This window comes from Kryptolebias marmoratus, linkage group LG3, assembly GCF_001649575.2.
Source record: "Kryptolebias marmoratus isolate JLee-2015 linkage group LG3, ASM164957v2, whole genome shotgun sequence".
In the NCBI taxonomy this organism is placed as follows: Eukaryota; Metazoa; Chordata; class Actinopteri; order Cyprinodontiformes; family Rivulidae; genus Kryptolebias; species Kryptolebias marmoratus.
In genome coordinates this window covers 25537657-25561421 of record NC_051432.1, presented here as the reverse complement: position 1 = coordinate 25561421, position 23765 = coordinate 25537657, and the positions used below count along the sequence as shown (strand labels likewise).

General features: G+C 39.3%; 2 protein-coding genes across 2 annotated transcripts; both read left to right on the top strand.

Annotated features, from left to right (window-relative positions):
* Positions 1-4800: 4800 nt before the first annotated feature.
* Positions 4801-13951, top strand: pi4k2b (phosphatidylinositol 4-kinase type 2 beta). Its single transcript, XM_017416853.3, has 11 exons — positions 4801-5342; positions 8039-8190; positions 8434-8514; positions 8943-9062; positions 9210-9341; positions 10070-10223; positions 10458-10522; positions 10735-10837; positions 11694-11827; positions 11920-11979; positions 12690-13951. The coding sequence occupies exons 1-11, from the start codon at positions 4982-4984 to the stop codon at positions 12861-12863; spliced, it is 1536 nt and encodes a 511-aa protein (XP_017272342.1). The 5' UTR covers positions 4801-4981; the 3' UTR covers positions 12864-13951.
* Positions 13952-14883: 932 nt separating this feature from the next.
* On the top strand, positions 14884-21043 carry htra3a (HtrA serine peptidase 3a). Its single transcript, XM_017416883.3, has 10 exons — positions 14884-15514; positions 16309-16414; positions 16590-16812; positions 17186-17380; positions 17473-17505; positions 17773-17887; positions 18003-18053; positions 18133-18190; positions 18325-18420; positions 19193-21043. The coding sequence occupies exons 1-10, from the start codon at positions 15028-15030 to the stop codon at positions 19359-19361; spliced, it is 1533 nt and encodes a 510-aa protein (XP_017272372.2). The 5' UTR covers positions 14884-15027; the 3' UTR covers positions 19362-21043.
* Positions 21044-23765: the final 2722 nt, after the last annotated feature.

The following is a 23765-nucleotide window of genomic DNA, read 5'->3' as shown; positions in this document are numbered from 1 at the left end:
ATACTTGTGGGACTTTGTCCCTAACTGTATATTTTCCCCACGGGAACCAGACCTGTTGGCATTCTCACAAATGATCACAACACTGGTTCAATCAAATATAAGACTGTTCTTGCAGCTCTGGAAAAGTTCATTCTGTGGCAGCACAACCATAAGCTGTTATCGAGACTTTTAATCACTAGAATCTAGGATTGTGAGGAGTGAAATCAGAAACCTGACATAAAAGATGCTATAGAAGACTTAGAAGAAACACAAAATTCTGACCAGCAGAGAACGGATGTGGAACAATCCAGTCATGAATGTCCTGTTGGAGCAGCAGTTATATCTGTTCAAGAAATTAGAATACAGCTTATTTCATTTCCATCTGGGATATATAAAGTATTATTGAATTTGAATTTGAATTGAATTGAATTGAATCTTGGATTTTTTATTACAGTTTTTAGACAATAATTCTGTCATAGTAATCAAGCAGATTTTTAGCTCATAAAATCATAATAGTCAGTTTAAACCAAGAACACAAAATATGATCATATTGAAATGATTTTAAAGGTTCTCATTGCTAAGTTAGAAAACAATAGACAAGAAAGAATCAAAATCTGCACAATATTTTCTCATATTGATGATTAATGTGTCTTTATGTCAAAAATGAGTGAACAAATATTGTGTTTGAAGCTCTTTATTAATGGAGCTCCACTGATCCCTGATATTTATTCTTACTGTATCTTTTGCTTTTCTTTTGCCTTTAGCAGCAGAGCCATTCTTGTATTTCTACCTAAAAGTCTTCTCCAAGATTGTGCAATTGTCCAATTGTGCCATATTTGTCTACTTACACAAACTACAGCCGTAATCATGTGACTCAAGCCTCCTCATGGTTTTCAGTGGATTCAGCTGAAAGCAGAACAGCATATCATTACGACTGGAAAACTACTGGAGTAAACTCTTACTAACAATAAAAGTTCAGGATAACCATTTATATGTTTTATTTTTAGTTTGCTATGAGTACCTTTAAAACAAATGTCCTTGATAAACTTTTACAAACACTAATCTGTAATCAATAGTCTGTGTTTCATCTGTAAATTTTTTGTAGTCAAGATATTCCATAAACTATTTTTCTTTTTTTTTAATTTAAAAACAAGTTGCATGAGCTCATATCAATACAGGCAATAAAAAGCTGACAGAAGATCTAAATTTGTGCTGTTCATAAAAAAAAAGTTGATAAAAAGATCCATCATAGCATTAGCTGATGATGTAAGTACTATCATGGATTTATAACCAGATATATGAGGCCAAGAACCCCAAAATAGTGAGCAAGGAATGAACACAATAGGGACAGTTAAATCTTCCAGTAGAAAACCTCAAATGCATCTGTGGTGGAATTTTTGGCTTCACCATCATTACCCTGCATGCTGGCATTTTTGGACACATGGGGGTTGGGGGGTGGGGGGTTGCATTCACTCAAACGCCAACAAATACTCTAATCACAGATATCACACATGCAGATGAGAAATGACTTGAGCTGCAGGGCTCTCCCTCATCAAGCAGCCAAGAGCAGAGGAGGAGGAAAGAAGCAGGGATGGATATGGGTGGTTGCTGCTGGCAGAGGAAACCACATCTTCTGCCAGCAGAATCTGCTGGAATGGGTGCTGCAGTGAGAGAAGACACATCTCTCGCTCTCACGCACACATGCATCCGTTTGACTGCTGCAGGGGCTTGTCACCCAGTGGTGGCTAAGGTGCAGAGCAATAGATATGCTGATGTCCTCTCCTGTCAAATGCCATGCATCACAACGGTAATATTTCTGGTTTTCATCCTTGAAGGAGAAGAGGGTATAGAAATGAGAGATGAAGAAGGTCTAGAAAGAAGCCGTGCAGAGAGAAAACAGCCAAAGTGAATGAGGTAATGGGATTAGTCTTAAAAAAAAAGCTACCAGTGAGATGCATGTGTCTCTCCTGTCCATTTTTGTCTCATCTCCTCAGACCCCTTTCAACCACGCCTCCTCTATTTCCCTCCTTCCTCCTCTCCCCATGTCTCCTTCACCTCCTGACCCTCTGCGTTGATCACATGAGTGCTGTGATATCAGCTGGCTGACTGCTCATTTGCATGGGTTTCTAACCTGTCTCATTAAAGAGACGAGTGGTTGTGGAAGGACTGAGTAAAAGTCTTCAGCCAGCCCCACATATCTTTGCTTTCAATGAGCCAGCTTTTCTTGTAGCTCTTTAAAGTGCTCCTGGGCAATAGTTCTCCAGACTTTAGAAATGTTTTTAGAAAGTTTCCCCTTGAACGCTGGCTGCATTTTTTACTCATTTTCAGGCAGTCTTTCAAACTGACCATGTTTAAAGCAGTGTTTTTTTAAACCACTTAACTTTGACCTATATGACTCATTCAGGTAAGAACAGCACTTAAACTCAGGAAGAAAATTTAGCAAAGGCCCAGTTTAAAACTTTATTTTTAGGCACTTGACCAAGCATCAAGTTACTAAAATGCACAATTTGTTTTTTTTTTATCCATTTTTGGTATCTAAAAAAAACAAAACTGCCATGTCAATGGCTAATACCTCTTGAAAAATGTAAATGCTTGCATCTTTGGAGCGTTTCACAGATGCATTTAAACAAAATGGAATATATTGCATGTTTGTAACCAGTTAATTACATACAAGTGCCAAACAATGCAATCTAAAATTGGGTATATGCTAAGTTGTGTGTTATTTATACACTCATCCCTTGAGTTTAGGTGCCTTTTTTATGTTTGAATGATTCATAGCTCAGAGTTAAGAAGCTTAACAAACAGAAAACCTGTTCTTCTAAAAACAGGCTTATTCACCTGTAGACATTTTGACTTGAAACGCAGTTAAAGCACAGGTGAATGAACAAGAATGGCTTTGCATTTCTGCAGCTGTGTGCAATGATTGTTCTGCAAAACACCTGAAAGAACACAACAACCTCCAGAATGCAGGCCTCATTAATACACTTGGTGTTTTTTCTCCTCTAGTCTCTCAGGTCATAATGTTTGGTGTGATTCAGACCCACTGTTAGGTAAAACGACCAGACTAAAACATTAAAGAGTAATCATTGTCCAAGTTTGCAACACCCGCCACAAAAGACTGGAGAGCTATTGATCAAGGCCATTGTGAAATTACATAAAACAAAAATTAAAACACTTGACTGCTTGGTAGTAAAATATAAAGACATTAGAAGTAGCTTTGAATGTCTGCCCCTGACTGTGTGTGTAAAATGGGCTCAGAGATGAGGGAGAGTGTAATCCAAGAGAGACCAATGGGTGATTGAGGACTTCTCGCAGAATCCATAGACAGAAAAAAGAAGGTTATTTATTAAAAAATGTTGTCAAGTCAATCTTTATTATATACCTGTATTTAGTTGTTTCCAACAACAAAAAAATTATTATAAAAACTAAATTGAGCTTATCATGAGAACTATTTTGACTCAAGCTCACAAGTGTCCCAGTTTATTATCAATGAAGCCTCAGTGCTGCTGGCTGTCCTTATATTTTGTCCATTTCCTACAACCTTGTGTCAGCTGTTCCATCAAATAAAGTTCAACAACTATCTGGATTCGTTCATTCAAAGTTGGCGGGTCTGTCTGCTTCCATTTCCTTTACTGTAGATCATCTGAGGACTTACCAAGATACAATACAACAACAACCTGAGGAAAATCACATCCCAGAACCCTTCTTAATCTACTCCTTATTTTATTCCAAAAGGGTTTCATATCTAAAAATATCCTAAATCTATGGCTATGGTTGACATTAGTAATTTCACATTTTCTCCAACTTGGAAAGCTGTCTGTATTAAGAATTCATGACTGTCCAAGACAAATTTAACTCCAATTTCCTTTCTGAAAACTGAAATAACTTTTCAGTTTTCCTCCCTGCACCACAGCTCCCCATGTTGTAATTCCTTTCACTGGCCATTGTGTAAATCCATGATCAAATTATTAGGTTTAAATTTACTGTCATGTTATCCCTTTTCATGTTGATCGTAACATCAAACACAGAACCAAAGAGACCAAGACCATACCAACACTGGGTGGATGTAGAGAATTGCTTCTTTTATAAATATTTGATATTATGTGTGTATCATTTATTGATTTGTATTTATATGGACATATTTGACTTGTTTTGTGGACTTTATTAGAGACTATGCTAGCAACCTTTACACTGCTTGATTTAGAGCTGACATGACAAAAAGGAAGAAAGGTTAATTTACTTTTAACGTTAAACGCACACAATATTTTTGGGTGATAAGTATTAAATGTATCGCTTGGCAGTTTGTTTCATTGGTGTATCGCTGTTGCCATCTGCTGGCAATAAAAAATACTCACACATTTTGTCGGAATATGAGTTTTAACCTGAATGGATGGTCAGTGAAGGCATCAGCAAACATGTTCGCAAAGTAGGCTGTACTAATGGCACAGCTACAGTATGTTAATGTAACACATTTCTGACTTTTAAGTAATATAATGAAAAATGATATTTAGTTGAATTTGAATAAATATTTAGAACCACAAAGAAAGAAGCTGACGGCGTACGAAGAAACAACTTCTTTATCTACATGCTTATTTGTAAATGAGAGGAATTTTAAAAAAACTGTTAGGGGTACAGGTAGCACAAAAAGCCAGAATAATAAATATGTTAAAACTCTTTTTCTTTTTCAGATGTACTTATGAATGAATATATTTGTATGAATATATATGAAGAGATTGCTTACGTGTTTAAATTCCTGGTTCGGGCTTTCCGAGCAGCACCTGAAGGCAACAGCTCACCGCAGTGTTCGGTGTTGCGCATGCGCAGGGAGTACATAGGAAGCAGGAGGCCGGATTATGTGGACGCACAAGCGAAAGCAGCGGCTTTCGAACAATTTACTTTGGGTTTATGTCACCCTGTAAATATGAACGTCTCTTTAAAATGAACGATTGACAGTTTGAGGGGGAAATTTCGTCAACTGAGCACACATTTAAGGAGCGACAAAATGATGTCAGAGTGCGATCTAACAGAGACGGAGAACGGCTTGCCCGCGCTGCTGGACACCGGGGCGACAGCGTTGCCCGCCTCGGAGCCTCGTTTCCACTCGTCCACGGGCACCTCCGGGGTATCGTTTGATAATAACCGAATAGGACTGGGGCTTGGGGCGAACCCGGGAGTCGCCGTTCGTATTTCGGGCTCTTGTGAAAGCGTCTTGACCGAGCTAGAGACTGACGGCTCCGGCGAAGAGGCGCTGTTGTTACCGTGCCTAACAGGAAGCTCGGCGTCTCCGAGAGGCGTCCGAGACAAGCGGAGCAGGCGGAACCGACACAGCTCGTCGTCCGATAAAGACACTCTGGCCTCCCCAGGTAAGGTTCTTCAGAATGAGACTCATGTTTAACTAGGCAGGAATATCAGAGCAGAACATAATAGTAATCATTGTGTGACATATGGTCTTTTAAATAGAGATAACAGTGAACGCAACGTGGTCAAATCGATGTGTTGTTATGTAATCCCTGTTAATCAAATATTTCAGCCTATTTCAGAATTAAAACTTTTGGTTCTTATAGTCTCATTTATGTTATATTTCTGTGTCTTTTTTTCCCCCCTATGATGTATTTTTCTATGGGTCTATAGGTCCCACAAAAAGACCTGCCTTATTAAAGTTAACTCTTGACAGCTCATTTATCTTTAACTGACTTGGATCTTGTGACCTGATCTTTACAGCTAAATATTTAGTTAACTGTGTGTTTAACCTGTGAATGTCGTCACTGTAAATTCCTGTTGCTCATACCCAAAGATGCACTCCTCAGTTCCTCACTTCCTGTATGTTGTTCCAAAACTCTTTCAGCATACAGATGAAAACAAAGTAATACAAGATTTTGCTCCTCAATCATCACTGTATATTCAAAGCACAGGGCTATTTTGAGACCATGAAAAGCAAAGGACTGATGGCGAAACAAAAAAAGGTGATCCAGTCACCATGGAAGCAGCTCATTCTGACTTAAGTGTGATGTGGATTTAACAACCATCTCCTTCACGCTACCCACCTCTTTCCTTTGCATAATGTTTGCGTTGCAACATGTCCTGTATTGCTTTCTTCTGCTTGCTGAAATCTATTGTTGAACCATTTTTAATCAAGTTAAAAAATCTAAGCCACAGGTTGACAAAAAGCCTGGAATGGCAGGTATCTGTGTCCCGTTTCCTGTGGCCTTAGAGAACAAATAACACCCAAGGCTAAAATTACCAAATTGCTCCAGAAAATCTGTAATCACGTGATGCGAGTTGACATTTTAAAACATTGACATGCACACCGCCATATTTGCGCTCAGCTTTTGATTCAGTTGATTTTCTTTCAGCAAACAGCTAAAAGCAGCAGATCATTTGTTTTTCCAACTCGTGCCTTGGATAAACCTGCTGCCAACGAACTTTTCATAACTGATATGCTTGTCTGAAAGACAAATATTAAATATAAATCATGACAGAGTGCTTACGGAGTCCCCAAACCTCTGTAGTTCAGTGTGGTGTTTGATGAGGACGAAGTCAGAATCTGGGAGAGGGAGAAAATACTTTAAGTGTATTTACTTTCCCTGACTTCCTGTGGATTGATGCTAATGGAAGGAAGGAGCCAGAAGAGAGGCATAGCTGCTTCCTGCAGTCACACTTCACAACGCAGACTATCACCAGTCTGTAGACGAGTATATCCTTCATCAAACAAGACTCTGTCATACAAAATATAAGATCACATCTAACATCTGAGACTGCCTGTTGAGTTTCAGGTGAAAAATCTTCAGATCACAAATGTTCACCTATCTTATGGTTGAACATCATTTGCATACATGAAATGGGGTACCATATTCTTGAATAATGTATTTCTTTGTTCATTCTCTGAAAGTAATAGTGTCTTAAAAGCCTTTGGAGATGGATTTATCTGTAGCATTCTGTGTGATCTGAGTTCATGACAAGCAACAATAACTGGCTGCTTTGGTTGGCTCGAATGCCGAAATACCACAATTATTATTCTGTAGGCATCTAAGCTAACAAACCAACAGAGTGTGGAAGGGATCTATAGCTTTTCCAAATTAAGGCTTACTGTATCAGACTTTAAAACATATCTTCAGATGTGTGTGACTGCGGAGCTGATCATGGACTTTGTAGTCATCTGGATGACTGACAGCCACGTCGTACAGGGTTGTGTAAGAACATGATGTGACCTTTGGGTGAGACTTTGCACGGGTACATTTTCTTTTCTTTAAATACTTTTATAGCATCACTCAGATTTAATGATTTTGTCATGAAATACTATAAAAACATCAACATGGCTGCAGCAGTTAGGTTATTAATGATTTTTTTAAAATTTGTTTGTTTATAATGAACTAGATAGGACACATAAAGAGGGTCAGTTCAACTCAAATCATGTAAAAAATTGCATTTTTCTTCTCCATCTCTTCTTTGTAATTCCCTTTCTGCTTTGACAGTGACTGTCACGGAGCATATGGAGGCTCTCTGTCAGCTGACTGACTGACTGTTCTGCCCTCTGAAAGGTGGAGAAGTTGGAAAGCTTTATGCCATGTGAGAGGGTTTTATTAGAGGGATAATTAGCAGTTCTTATTCAGAGAGATATCACATCCAGATAATTATAACAGGACGACAAGGCAACAAAAAAAACGATACCAAGTGACAGAATGAGTCATTTTTATCTTGGTAGCTGTTCAGCAAAACGCTTCTGTATGGAAATGACTGTCAGGATGGAATTGTTGATGCGTAACTTTAAATGTTTGTTAAATAGGACAATCTACAAGGCTTTCTGAAAGACTGATTTCTTGTTTTACATAGTGTAAAAAACAATTTTAATTTAGACTATTGCTGTCTTTCTGACGGGGCTTTGTGATTCACTCAGATGTGATACAAACCAATTACAAGTGTTTGACATTATTTAAAAGCGTTATCACTGAACCTTGTGAACTGTTTTCTACTTCCAGAAAGAGAATATGTTGTTTAAATGAAGAGAACTTTGGTTGTGTTTAAAACTATGATTAACAGTCTGAGTTTCTGTTTCTGGCAGGTACAAACAGTGGGGATCTGAACCATTTTCCAGATGATCTGGAGTTTGCAGATATTATCCAAAGGGCAGAACAAGCCATTGAGTGTGGCGTCTTTCCAGAAAGGATTTCCCAGGGATCCAGTGGGAGCTACTTTGTCAAAGACCCAAAAGGGGTTAGTTCAAAAGCGCTTTCCTCAAAACACCAGCCATACAAGAAAACTAATATTTTCTAACTTTTGATCCTAAATCAAAATGTTGGAAATTTAGTTGTGCACATGTTGAATGTTGACTTGCTGAATAATTCAACCAGCTGAGGATTTAACAGCATCACCTGGTTAATTTTATATTAAAAGTTTTATATTTGTGTAAAAGTACCTAATTACCATGTTTTAATATATATTTATTTTTCTCTGCAGAAAATAATTGGTGTTTTCAAACCAAAGTCGGAGGAGCCTTATGGTCACCTGAACCCAAAATGGACCAAATACTTTCACAAGGTATGCTGCGTCACGTTTATCATCTGTTTATAAGCTGAAGGAGCAAACAGATAACACACATTTTTCATATTTAGCTATTTCAAGGTTTTATGCTTTACTTTGTTTCTTTATTTCATCTTTTAAAATGCTATGATACGACTTTTATCTGCATAAATTTTGGAGTTGTGTGAATTGTTTAACATGATGACGAACCTTAAAAATGCCATTACCTACAAACACCTACAAAATCATACAATGTTTAGGCAATGTTCAAGTGCAAAACATATCCCTTATAAACTGTTAACACAGAAGTTAGCTCTGGGACCTTAAAATGTGTCAGATTTTCTTTTGTTGTAAAAATAAAAACACACCTCCTGTGTGAACAAAGCCAAATGTGAAGAAATGCTGACGTTTGCAAAACTCTTTCCACATGGTGTTTGTCTCCGTAGCTGTGCTGCCCGTGCTGTTTTGGCCGAGGCTGCTTGTTGCCCAACCAGGGTTACCTCTCGGAGGCTGCAGCCTCACTGGTCGATACTAAGCTTGGTCTCGGAGTGGTCCCAAAAACAAAGGTACAGCTCACAATACTCCCATTTCTGCTTTAATGCATGGATCTCTTTCTGAATATCCAACATGTAACTCCACTTTTTTATACACAAGAGAAGTTCTTCTGTAGTAGTTACAACTAAACCTGGGTTAATATTATTATTTTTTATCAGGTGGTGTATTTGGCAAGTGAGACGTTCCATTACAATGCTATTGACAGAGCAAAGTCCCGGGGGAAGAAGTACGCCTTAGAGAAAGTCCCTAAAGTGGGACGACGCTTCCACAGAGTGGGCCTCCCTCCAAAGGTAACACACTGTTCTACTTCATCTAATATCACCACTTTCTCCTTTTTCCTTTAAGCCATTCAAGAGAAAAACAGGTTGTTAGGTATGTGTTCTCTCAGATTTGGATCTTTTTTGTCTCTGTTTGTGTAAAATACTCAGTATCAATGTTTCAATAAGGCCCAGGCTAATAGATTATAGAACAAATACCAAACTCTTTGCTATCAACATATACAAAGAGTTTAAATATCAAAATTGATCTTTTTTTCCCCACATAGACTGGCTGCTGTGTTCCCACAGTGTTATAAAAGAGTCATCTCAGTGAGCTGAGGGCTAAGAATAGCCTCGGTTACAGCCTGCCGAGGACTTTAAAATAAATATCTGAGCATGCTCTATTTGTGTTTGTAAAATAAACATGTTTATTCAAACAAAAAGGTCAGGAGAAGCATAAATGTCAGCTCTGCTTTAATGCATTATTTTTCAAAAGAGTCTTTTAAAGCTCCTGTACTTTCATTCCAGTTGAGCTTTTTACATCACTGTGCAGCTGATTGACTCTCACATGAAGACAACCTTCATTCTTGACATTTCTTTTAGATATTGTAAAAGAACAAAAAAAGTTTGTTTTAAAAAGAAAAAAAAATGCAAGAAGCTGGCCTCATTCCAGCATAGCATTTGTTTTCCAGAAACGAAATGTTTCAGTAGAGTTTGGCTTTTTTAGACGTTCTCTGTGAACGTGACATGTTTGTTTCCAGGTGGGCTCCTTTCAGCTGTTCGTGGAGGGTTACCGCGAAGCTGATTACTGGCTGCGGCGCTTTGAGGCCGAGCCTCTGCCAGAGAACATCAGGAAGCAGCTGCAGTCCCAGTTTGAGCGGCTGGTTGTGTTGGATTATGTCATCAGAAACACAGGTAGGCACAGATGTTTTTACTGATCGTTCTGGAGTCTGTGGTAACATTTTAAAAAGTCTAAATGTTTAAGTAAATATGCAAATAAGCCATGTGTTGTTATTGTCACGAGTGTTGAAACATGGCGGTTTCTTCGTGCAGAGGTGTTGTTCTCCTTCACTCACATTTCAACATATTCAAACTGATCTTCGCTCTGCTGAATTGTTCTAATGTTTGTTTCTGCGTCTTCCTCTTCAGATCGAGGAAATGACAACTGGTTGATCAAGTATGAGAAGCCCGGAGAAGAAGACGAAAGGCAGAAGGTGAGTTCAAATATGATTGGGATGAATAAACTCTACAAAAAGAAACTTGCTTCAAGCCAGTTCTGTGCACGAGTTCAGCTGCCATGTAGAGATAAATGAGTCTAGTTTTTGTCCTTTTCCAAATACCATTAGGCCTGTTGACTGATAACGAGCTTAGGCATCTTTGTAAAGAAATAATTTGATTTATGTGCTGTTTCTGAAACTCAATGTAGGATGCAGAATGGCCAGAGAGCAGTATGGACTCCTGCATCAAGATCGCAGCGATCGACAACGGCTTGGCCTTCCCTTTCAAACATCCAGATGAGTGGAGAGCATGTATGTTCTTATTTACGTGATAATTAGTCCTGATTTTTGTCATTACTGTTTATTTAAAACAGTTTATTGTTGTTTTGATTTATGTTTAGCTTGGAATGATAAATCTTTAAACCCATAAATTTAAAATTCCTAAATCCAAGGAGAACCTCAAAATCTTCAGCTCTGCCACTTCCTGTTCTGTCTCCTGTCTTTTTGTCTCCAAACCAAACAACATGGCTGCTCTCACCACAGTCCTGTAAACCTTTCCTTTGACCTTTGACGCCACCCTTTTGTCTCAAATCACTCCTGAAACATTTCTCCATCCACTCCATCCTGCCTGGACTCTCTTCTTCACCCCCGTCCTCCTGGACAGTGGACCCCAAGTCCTCGAAGTCCTGCTCCTTTGTGACCTCTGACCTTGTAGCCTCACTGTCCCACCTGCCTCCACCTGTCCAGGTTCTCCTCCACCTGTTCCCTGTTCTCACCACAGATCCTGATGTCCTCTGCAGACATCGTAGTCCACGAGGATTCCTGCCTGACCTCATCTGTTAGTCTGCCTGATCCTTGATGCACTCCCACCTCCACATTGAAGCTGTGGTGCTCTTTCGTGGCATAAAACCATCCTGCTGCTCACCTCTTGTCCAAGTCTGGCTTCCACAACTCTCTCCCAGATCTTCATAGTTTTTCTCATCAACTTAATTCCGCTGCAGTTGTAGATCTCTGTACATCACTCTTGTACTTAAACATTGTCACCAGCACACGTCTCCTCCATCCCTCAGGCGTTTTCTCAGTCTCTTAATGCTGCTTATTTGTTCATAAATGTTTGGAGGCTTTGTGAGGGATTAAAGATAACTTCTTGTGTTTGTTTTTTCATTAGATCCCTTCCACTGGGCTTGGCTCCCTCAGGCGAAGGTGCCCTTCTCTCAGGAGACCACAGACCTCGTGCTGTCCCGCCTCTCTGATATGAACTTCGTCCAGGACCTCTGTGAGGACCTCTATGAGATGTTCAAGGTACCAATCCTCGCTTTAGCACAGAGCAGCTGTGTTTTTAGTTTTCATAAGATACTTGCTAACATCAGTATGTTATTTGCTTTTGTCTTCAGGCAGATAAAGGGTTTGACAAAACTATGTTTGAGAGACAGATGTCTGTTATGAGAGGACAGGTGAGTTTATCCCTTGGTAATCAGCCTCTTCTCTGTATTGTTTCAGTCAGTATTTTATCCTTTTTTGTTTCTGGGTGCTCCTTTTCTTTCGTCTGACCTACTTTCTTTTACTTTTCTGTCACTGTATTCTGTTACCACCACATGTTTTAAGCTTATTTTGTGCCTGTAACCCTTTGTACTGCCTGTCTAACTTTGACTGTCTTTGTGTTTATTTTTAAATCTTATATAAGTTTAGCTGTCAAAAAATGACCATTGACATAAAAATGTCTGGTTTACCTTTTAGATGTTGTAGTTCAGTGCTGTTTTTAGCAGCATTTAAGACGTGTTTAATGGATACAATGTATAGTTTGTTATACACTACCAGTAAACAAACTTTCCACTCATTATTTTTAACCATGTTCTGTGTTTAGTGCATGAAAACTGTAAAGTAGCACAGAGATCAGTGACAATGTAAGGATCGTTATATTAAAATTACAGACGCAGCTAGTTTTCATTTTCCTGTTTTTTTTCTTAAAGGACAAAGTGGTAAAGTTAATGTGTTTATAACCATCATGGATTCTTTTTTGCCTTTCCCTTGAGATATAGAGTTATCTGACTTGAGAAGAAATGCTGATTTTGATTTGCAGATTATTTGGTTTGTTTTGTTGTTGTTGAATAAGTGTCAGCATTCTGTTTCTGTACTTTTACTCTTGACTCGTGTTTGCTCCCAGGTGCTGAACCTGACCCAGGCTCTGAAGGACGGGAAGAGCCCCATCCAGCTGGTGCAGATGCCCCGGGTGGTGGTGGAGCGCAGCCGATCGGGTGGCCAAGGACGAGTCGTCACGCTGGGCAACGCATTCACGCAAACCTTCCACTGCAAGAGGCCCTTTTTCACGTCTTGGTAGTGTGAGGAACCCGGGGAGGGAAGCTAAGGAGAAAATTCTGAAACCGTTAGTTTTTTGTTACGAAGGCAGTCCTTAAACATGAGTAAGAAGGTAAAATATCCCACTGAAAACAGGGCAGACATGTTCTTATGAGGAAGGAAAGAAGCAATCAACAGAAAGAAGGATGGGAAGATGTTTAAGAAGAATTTAGTCAAAAGGGATTTCTCATTTTGTGAGAAAAGCGGAAGCTGAGGGTGTTAGCCTACCACTGTCTTTATCTTAGGAGGACCCTTGGGCTGTTTGTGGTTACTATGGTGACCTGATGAAATAATAAGCTTTGTTTATTGTTTAGATTTTCCTTTTTTTTTTTAATTCACTCAAAATACCATGTGAAGTTTCCTGCATGGTCTTTCAGTGGCTCAGAGAAACGACACGTACGTGCCACAGATGGGGATCATTCTGCAGTTTGTAACTGGACCTCATCTGGAGAAAAAAAGCCCTAAAATCCTGGACTTTTGCCTTGTAAGAAGACTTTTTGACCTAAATGCACGCTTGTACAGCTGAAAGTGTTTATGTAGTCCCACAGGAATGGCTCGAACCACCTTTCACCCACTTTTAGTTTCCACATGTTAACAAACAGTGTCTTCAGATGTCCGAACTGCCAAATGGATTTGTTGAAGGAGTAATGAAAAGCCTCAAGCAAAGAATATTGTTAAAACTTGAATTTGGAGGAGGACGACTCGGGTAGGAGGGTACATGTTGCTTGAATGTAATCTGTTTACGGTTTCTACACAAATTCTTACTCTGAAACATTTCACTACAAGAGAAGGCTGTCAGAACCAGACTTCTTAGAACAATGAATGTATTTGTTGTTTGAAATGTATTGAACTGCTGGCAGCTTTCTCTTGAACCTTGTGGTGTGGGGGATTGAAGCCCCCCTTTATAAAATATTCTATAAAGAGGGAAAAACAATTGAGAATAAATTTCACTCTTTGCTCGATGATGTTCTTTTCTTATGTATGAATTTTGACATTTTTATTCCAACTCAGTGATTGTATAACAGAAGTTGTATATTTAACTGAATAAAAATAATAAAATTTGAGAAATTAGATTTGATTATTTTTTGTTTTTTGGCTGTAAAGAGTTTAAATGTGGACAGACTTAACTTTTTAAAGAGAAATTTAGAGCAAAACTATCTCGTAAATACTGTACTTTTAAATACACAGTGGTGTATGTCGGCATCATAATGAGACAAAACTGGGAAAAAAAAAACTTGATGTATTTAGGGTAACAGGTTGCTGTTTTCCTGATTTGTATTATCTGAAAGTCTTGCTGAATCCTGTAAAAAGTTCATTTTGAGACTTTTTATAAACCCATGAGCTTTCAGCCAAACAACCAAACATCCCAAAACAACATTTCAGATTTCTTCTTCATTTGTCAGGTAACATTTTTTAGCATTTCAAGGAAAAGTAATTTAAATCTATTAAATGTGTGTTTAAAAGCTATAGTCCAGAATGACATACAGTAGCTAAATGCCTCTCCTTGCCTCCGTACTCGCACTGTTCAGTTGTCTTGTTGCACAGATGCAGCAGGAATGTAAACAAATACATTCTGCCTTGGTGATGTTGAAAAGAGGCCAAAAAGTCTAAAGACTTTCTACTTCAGCTGATGACAAACTAACGAGGAGCAAGTGTTAAGGCTAAGGCTAACACCAGTGCTTCGCTGCAGCAGCTGGTGTTTTTTATGTTCATTCAGTTTAAATTCAGAAAGCTTCTTGGATGAGAAGCAAAACATCTTTAAAAATTAGAATAAAAAAGGAAATCTGGTTCCTTTTCATTGAACTTGAAAATGTTAACATTTGTCATCATAGGCGTGGTATTAGACAGTTATTTTACTGTTTTCATATTTCCTTAAAATTTGATCCATTTGTTTTGTAATCATCTGGATCTTTAAAAATACAAGTTTATGTCCAGAGTTTGCGAGGCTTCCCATCTGACTGTTGTGTGTTTCTGTTTCCGCTAGATGGCGCTCGATGTCGGCTCAGTTTGATGAGTTTCTCTCAGAACTAGAAGCCAAGAAGTCGCCGCACAGTAAACACATCCCGGCGCGGCTGCGTTCAGTCTAAACAGACCCGAAGCCTCGAACCTGCCGAACCTGCAGCTCCTGACTCATCTGGTGCGTCTTTATGAGCGCGCGGGCCAAGCAGCGGGCCGAGCAGCAGTCTGGGCTCCGAGGTTATCCGATAATGCATTTCTTCCTGCGCGCAGCCGCGTGCCTCCTTTTTACGCACGGCCTCGCCTTAGCCGCGCGCTCGGACAAATGCGCCTCCCGGTGTGACGTGAGCTCGTGTCCGAGCCCCAGCTGTCCCGGCGGGTACGTCCCGGACAGGTGTAACTGCTGCCTGGTGTGCGCGCCGCGCGAGGGGGACCCGTGCGGCCGCAGGAACGACCTGCCGTGCGGGGACGGCCTGGAGTGCGAGCTGCTGCCCGCGGGGAGGCGGCGAGGCTCCCGGGGGGTCTGCCGGTGCGCGCTGCGGCGCGAGGTGTGCGGCAGCGATGGTAAAACCTACGGAAACGTGTGTAAGATGAAAGCAGCCAGCCGGAAAGCTGCGAACAAGGGGAGAGCTGCGGTGATCCAGGCGCACAAAGGCGCGTGCTCGTTTCCAGGCGCAGGTAGGACTCCCTGTGGACAGGAGAGTAAGACAAGCTAGACTTAAACAACTCTAATTTAGTTATCCTTCATTGTAACAATTAGGTAAATGCTAAAAATGCATCCTAACTTCTAGTTTTCTACTTTTATTATTAGTTACATTAGTTTGGAATAACTTTTTATTCAACTTATAGTAAAATTGTAGAAACTGGAAATGGATGTGATCAATGGAAAGATCTAGATTTAATACAAACATATTCCTTTAATTTCCAAAAACAAGTTTGGATGTTGAAATGTAACTAACAACAATGATGTGCAAATATATTTGAAATCTTAAATCTAACTCAGTATAAAATATATATGGATGCTGATTTGCTGACTTCACAAAAGTTGCTACAAGTCCTTTAATGTTTAAATAACATTTTGTGTATTCTTATGGAAAATATTTGTTGATTCTTGCTTGAATTAAGGCTCTATATTTAACTTTACAATCTGACAAATATATGCAGTAGGTGAGAGGTCAGGACTGCATTCAGGTCAGTTTGACACCTGACCTCTTTTCCAAAAAAAAAAAAAAAAAGCCTCAAGCAATGTTATAATAATGTGGCTTTTCTGGCCTAACTTCATAATAAGCAATTGATTCAAATATATTGAGGATTTCTCTGTTTCAAAGTGTGAAATATTGTGTTCAGCTAAGCTAAGTCCGTCCCCACCCTCAAACATTTTAAGGACGACTGCAGGTCTTCAGCTATTTTTACAGTCTTGACTGAATAATTGAGTTTTGTGTATTAATGCAGCTGGTTTTTCCTGTCAGCAGGTCAGTCCCTGCTCCATCCCAGCAGCCCTCGCTACAAGTTCAATTTCATCGCTGATGTCGTGGAGAAAATCGTGCCTGCCGTCGTCCACATCGAGCTGTTTGTGAGGTGTGGAATGTGTGAGTGTGTACTGCGTGAAACATCGAGCGTGAAGTTTGATGTTTAAAAAAAAAAAAAAGCTCCATATAGAAAAATCTGCTGCTGTGTTTCGAATGTAGCCGGTATAATTTGTCTCACCTGGTTCAAACAGTCCCTGAAAATAAGTTTTCTTTCCCCTCCCCAGGCATCCTCTGTTTGGTCGCCACATGCGCCTGTCCAGCGGCTCTGGTTTCATTGTGACCCACTCGGGTGTGATAGTGACCAACGCTCACGTGGTAACCACGGCCGCCACGGTGACCGGGAGGCCACAGCTGCGCGTTCAGCTCCACGACGGCGACGCTTACGAGGCCATGGTCAGAGACGTCGACAGGAAGGCGGACATCGCCACCGTTAAGATCAATCCCCAGGTAAAAATCATAGGCTTTTATTTTGAAAATCTCACTTTTTCCTTCCTCTGCGGCTCCTAAATGAACAAATGAAAAACCTCCTGACGTGTTTTTGTGCCAAGATTTAACAGCTTCTTGCGAGACATTCAGAAGTCTAGTGGAAATACTTTTATAAACACTGACTCTGTGACTCACAGCCGCAGCACTGATGTGTGTCTTCTCACACTCACATCTCAAATACTTGGACTACTCTGTAAGCTTTAAACTCTTCCTCCTCCTCTTCCCTGCTTCATTCTTTCTGCTCTTTTCTCAGCACTTGTCCACAGTGTATTGATCTGACACGCGCATGTGTCCATCTCTGTGTTTGTATCTTTGTCCGTCCACGTGCGAGCAGAAGAAGCTTCACGTGCTTTCTTTGGGCCCTTCAGCTGATCTCAGACCAGGAGAGTTTGTAGTTGCCATCGGCAGCCCGTTCGCCCTGCAGAACACCGTGACCACCGGCATCGTCAGCACCGCGCAGAGAGACGGCAAAGAGCTGGGCATCAGGGACTCTGACATGGACTACATCCAGACTGATGCCATCATCAATGTGAACACAAACACATGAACAGACACAGTACTTCCATATAGTAATGTTAGTTAAGATATTTCTTGTGATTTGTCTTTCATATTGGCTCCAAGTATGGTAATTCTGGAGGACCTCTCGTTAACTTGGTAAGTTTTGTCTTTATGATGGTCGTTGTAGAGTTTTTGGTCAAATGAGGCAAAAATACAACTCCAATTCCAAAAAACTTGTGAGCTCGTGTAAAACTTCTGTAATTTCAGTGATGCCATGTGCTTCAGTCTTTAATTAAAAAGCCTCTAACTTTATTTCACACTCAACCCTCCCCCACAGCTTCTAGTTGGGCCCAAATGTTTGGGACAATCATAATTTCATGTTGTGAGTGTGAGACAGTGTGTAAGACTTGTGTTTCCTCCCAGGATGGTGAGGTCATAGGCATCAACACTCTGAAAGTGACAGCAGGGATCTCCTTCGCCATCCCTTCAGACAGGATCAGCCGTTTCCTCACAGACTCACAGGCCAAACACAGTGAAGGTGGGGATCTTAGACTGAACAGGGGGACTAATTCTTTTCAAACAACACTTCTGATTCAATCATACACCTTTTTGTTTCTCACTTATTTTTATCCTGGCTGCTGCTGTTGGGACAGAAAAGCTCAGATTGCAGAGGAGACGGATGGAGGATCCGCAGTCGGATGCAGGTGAGAGCTGCTGAGGAGCGTATTCTGATTACTTCAAGCCTTGTTTGAGACTCACCTTCTGCTTTTGTGTTTCTTTCAGAGTTATCACAAGTGAAGAGATATTTTATAGGCATCAGGATGATCACAGTCACCAGAGCGTGAGTTAAAACGTCTGCACCCATGCATCAGATTCTGTGTAATCAGACAGGCAGACAGGCTGTCTGATTACTTCCTGCTGTCTGGGATCAGTTTGTCCAACCAGCAGGGTTAATGGGGCTTCTATGTGTTTAAGTTTAATAGCAGAACTGAAGCATCAGAATCCAGACTTTCCTGACGTCAGCAGTGGAGTTTTTGTGCAACAGGTCATACCTAACACTCCAGCAGAGAGGTATGCTTTCACACACACACACACACACACAGATTTATACACATGCATGCAAATTCTGTTTTTGTTCTTGTTTTATGTTTGGTTTTATATTTAGTTTTTATATTCTTATTTCTTCATTAATGTTTTGATCTTGTTCGTTATGTTATTCTTTCCATAGATTTTAAAATTTCAGGTATTGTTTTAAAGAAGGGGTGGGGTTGAGGGGGGAGCTGGCGCCTGTCTCCAGAGGTCATTGTGTGAGAGGCAGGGTACACCCTGGACAGGTTGAAAGTCCATCTCAGAGACAATACAGTAGCTAAAAGCTAAAATGATCAAAACAGTAGGTAAAAGCTAAAAATACCAACACAATAGCTAAAAGCTGAATGGAAAATAAAAAGACTAAACTAGAATTTGCTGAAGTAGATTTCAAAGAGAACAATGAAGGAACTGAGGAGATCTCAATGTATTTCAATGAGGAAAATTTTAGTAAATATGCGTCTATATTTTTAAATATATAAACATTACAAGTAACAAAAGTCATTTCACACTATTCTCAATGAAGTTGAAGGTTTTAATATTTAAATGATTAAAATAACACAAAGTATGTAGAAGTTTGAGTCCAAACACATGGAAAAATAGAAACAGGAAACCAACAGTGGAATGCTGACTCAGGATGAGCTACTACACGGTTTGTAGTATTACAGCATGAAGTTGGTTTGTGTTTCCCTTCATGTGCATCAGGGCTCCCTTTATAAACATGTGTAACAAGTGTTCTCCTCTCTCTCATCAACAGAGGAGGCATCAAGGCAGGTGACGTTATACTGAAGCTGAATGGACAGCCGGTCCACACCATTTCAGGCGTGTATGACATGCTGCAGAGCGATCAGCCACTTTTGCTTGAGATTCGCAGAGGGAACGATGACTTGCTGTTTAACATCCACCCTCAGCAGCTGCTGCATTGAAGAATGGGACAGGGGTCGTTATTTTCTGCTGTAAGGAGATGTAGATGATCAAAATATGAACTCATGTGGAAAATTTCAGCAATTAAAACGAGAAAACAGAAATCCGTTTCAACTTCTGCTCGTGCAATAATGTATATTTTATTTTAGTTGTTATCTGCAAAGGTGTTGAGTTCTGTTATTTCATTTGTACTTGGACAAATACAGTATGCTGCTGAATGGAATCTGCTGTAGTTTATACTGAAGGTGCTGCAGAAAGAAGTTTTTAAAGAAACATCTGTACTATCGTGTTTATTTATCTGTCTGGTCTGCAGGACAGCCGCAGTGAGCTCGTCTCTTCTGTTTATGTCTTCTTATCCCTCCTCCTTCCTCTCTGGCTTGGAAAGATGTTCTTGTAATTTAAACAAACCAGGGCTGTGTTTCTGCAGGAGTCACTTTTATCCTCTCCTCTTTTGGTAATGAAAACCTCAGAGTAGAAAACTTGGAAGTTATGGATCCTGAAAATGTTTCAAGCTTGTTTGTCTTTGTTTGTTATTGTTCCTGCAGGTTAATTAAACTCAAACAAAATTAATGATTAACACAGTTGAAGCTGACCTAAACAAATTCTCTGTAAATTCTCTTGTCAATCTGCATGAAATCAATGGCCATATTTGTCAGTATGTCTCCTCACATGAAGGCCACTAGAGGGCGCATTGGGAACATAAAATTAGCTCCTGACGTGGCAATTTTAAAGTTGCTGACATTTTTACTCAACATGAAATGTTTACTTTCAGAAACAGGCTCATCTAATTTTTGACAAGATGGTTTTTGTTGAAGAAAAGGAAGCTGACAAGTTAAGTTTGGAGTGGTAAAGAAACACATTTTTTTAATCTAAAAAGTTAAACAGACTGTATTTAATGTTGCAGATAAATTCAGACATCAGGAACTTTACAGAAACTTGCTGACAGATGTGCTCAAGAGTTATTTCTCATCTGGGTTTCATGTCTTTCTGCTTTTCACGTCAATTTCCTGTATCACCTCCACTTTTTCCTCTACTTCTTTGTTGATTAGTTCCACACGTCATTCAGTCTTGTTCCCCACCTGTTATTTCTCAGTGTTTGGGTTCAGGTTTCAGGTCCTAAAACCTTCGACCTGCAGGAAGGGCAGCCAGAGAGAAGCAGGAACCCAGAACTCCAGTGATTCTCAGAAGACTGCAGATGACATTCATGATGCTTTGTGAGTAAAAGATGAAGACTAACGGGTATTTATAGGCGGCAGCAATCATAATGCCTGGTATAATGTCAAACTGTGAGTCATTGTGACCTCCCAACCTGATGACATTTGGAGTGCCTTCAGTTAATGGATGTGGATCAGCATCGTCTTTCTGATGCTTTAAAAACAAACACGGAACACATGCTTTTCATGCATAACTCAAATTAACCTGTCATCAAGGCATTTTCTTTTAAAAAAACAACTTTTGAGCTGGTAATATTTCTGTGAACACTCATTAAGTGACAGTATAAAATAATAAAACAAATGTTGCTAAAAGCTCTGAAGTTAGAGGAACTTTCAGTTCAATTTAAATATATATAGCACCAATTCACATCACATATCACGTCTCATTAACTGAGATTTTTTTAAATCCTAGTCTAGTTTATGTTCACTTTCATTATATCCTAGTTTGGTTTTCCTCAGCTTATTTTTATTTTTATTTTATTTTTATTATAACTTGTTTTAGATAAGTTTTACTCTGTATTTTTATGTAACTTTAAATTGGGTGTGTGTTTTCATGGCTTCTGTTTGGCTGAGGTTTTTAAACTCTAGTTTAGTTTATGTTATATTGTAGTTTGGTTCTCCTCAATTTACATTTGGTTTATCTTTAGTACGACTTAGTCTTATTTAGTGTCTCATGTTTTAGACATGCTTAGCTCTATATTTTTGATATCGTTGTGTGTGTTTTATGACTGTATTTTTATGTTTGCATGTTGTACAGCACTTTGTACTGCTCTGTTGTTGAAAAGTGCTATATAAATAAATTTGACTTGACTTGACAACAAAAGTCATTTAGTAAAAGGTATCTATCTAAGGAAGCCATCAGATTGAGTTGAATCCTCACTTTGTTGCAGTCTTCCATTCTGAGCAGCATGTTGGCGACAGTGGGAAGGAATGACTCTTTTTTTTAACAGGAAGAAACCTCCAGCAGAACCAGAACCAGGCTCAGGATGAGCTGCTATGTCCCTTCACTGGCTGGGGTTTGAGAGGAGAAGAAGGAGACAGAGAGAGACAGACGGATTGATCCAGATGTGGTTTCTATGGAAAGAAAAACTAATTAAAACTAGAGGCACCTCCACCAAGACCATAGGGTCATTAAAAAACTACAGTCTGGACATGTGTTATAACTTCAATGCTTTAAACAGTTTGAACAAAAGGAGGAAAAAAAGTTGAATGAAGGAGAAACGGTAGCAAAGGTCTTAACTTCTTCCATCTGTCTGTAATTTTACTCTCACTCAGTGACTCAATGCTGTGCCGATCAGAGCTACTGAGGGTAACTTAATGTAAAACTAGAGGAAGAATCATAAACCAGAGTCTTTTTTTTAATAATCAGGATGTCCTTTAACCTTTTAACACATACACAACCTTAGCTTAAAATGAATTACGGTTAAATCCACAACTGAGCAACAGCTGCGTACATCCATGTGTGGTGATGGAACTAAAAATGTAATTACTGAGTTGATCTTTTATTCTTTTTTTAAATTGGACATATGTATGCTCTTATGACAGCTACTGAAGGGCATGTCAGAATATCTTGTTTTCTTGAGGCTACATAGTTTTCATAGTAGTCTGGCATAAACAAATGAATAAATTCCTCTCAAAGTGTGATCTGTTTTAAATTACAGATACGTCAAAACTCAGACTAATTAGATTGATTGAAAATGATCCACATGCAGAATTGTTTATTCCAAAATTTCTGTCAACATGATGAAGATTTATGGTGATTTTTTAGACCAGATTTTTACTGATTTGATTTACGCCAGCCTTGTTGCTCAGTCATTTTGTAAGACAACTGGTTTTTTCCCTCCAAAAAAACTTTAAAAATCATCTGTTCAAAAACTGTTATTGGATATTTCTGTCAGGGTTTGGTGAATAGACCATTGTCAAAAGGTTTACTGTAAGGCTAACACTTATTAGATGCCAAAATACAACTCAAAATAATAATATGTGCATAAAAAGGCATCTGTTTGCTATTATTACAAATGTAGATTCAAGTTCTTGTTTTTACTGACCCCAGTTGGCAGCTTTTTCAAATTTAAAGGGAAAAAAGTCCTCAAGGGAACATGGACCTAGTTTTATTTCCAGGATTGTTATGCAACACTTCTTTGTAAAAACACCAAACCCCAGCATCCTGTAAGCCAATAAATGATTGATTACTCATCACAACCTAACACTTTCTTTCTAAATCTGAATAATTTGTTTGCTGAAATCTGAGGTAAGCAGGAAAGATAATGTTAGGTGGGAGTCACCATGTTTAAGGCACAACTAAGTGAAGTAACCCTCCTCAGGCCTTCATTCGAAGAAGCAGTGATTTAAATAAAGTGGAGTTGTGGTTTTTAACTCCCATATAGAGGCGAGTTTGCATAATATGAATGTGAAAACAATTTTCACTTCCTACTAAATGAGTAATGCACACACACAAATAAATTCACAGAGTTAAGAAAGGCCAGAAATAATTTAGTCAGAGCTGAAGAGATAACTAAATCCTGCGAGCCCATCCTCTGTCTTTCAACCTCCTCCTTCTGGGAGACAGCTGACTCATGCATTCTACTCCCTCTTTTTGTCTTTTTTTTTTTATAAATCCAGTCTACTGTCGTTTCCCCTTATCTCCTCCTTTTTCTTACACAAGCATGTCTCTGGATTTTGAATAATACAGCCTTATTTTCTCATGTTGTGACTTCTGCGTGGGTGGAGTGTATGCTCACATACGCAATATGACTGTCAGCGAATGTGCTGATGAATTCACGTGGGTGTGTTGTTATGTGGGTTTCTTGGTGCATGAAGAAACAGGGTAATTGCCTCATTTTGCAGCTATAAAGTTGACTAAATCTCCTAATGAGGATAACTGCTGCTGTGACCAAACTCGAGGGCAAGGTTTGAATGCATACAATGAAAACAACTTCTCTACGGTAGCTGGAAAAAGTTCCTGATGTCTTCGATAACGAAGCATTGTTTGGTTCCCCTAATAAATTTTGCTTTTGTATTTCTTTGACAGCAGTAGTGACATGGGTCATTAGCAGGAGGTAAATAGGCCTTTTTAAAAAGTCACTGAATTTATTAATAAAATTACCACCCTCTCACCCTTAACTAAAAATGAACAAATCACAGCATTGACGAGGCTTCCTAGGTCTCAACAAAAAGAAACATCTGGAAGAC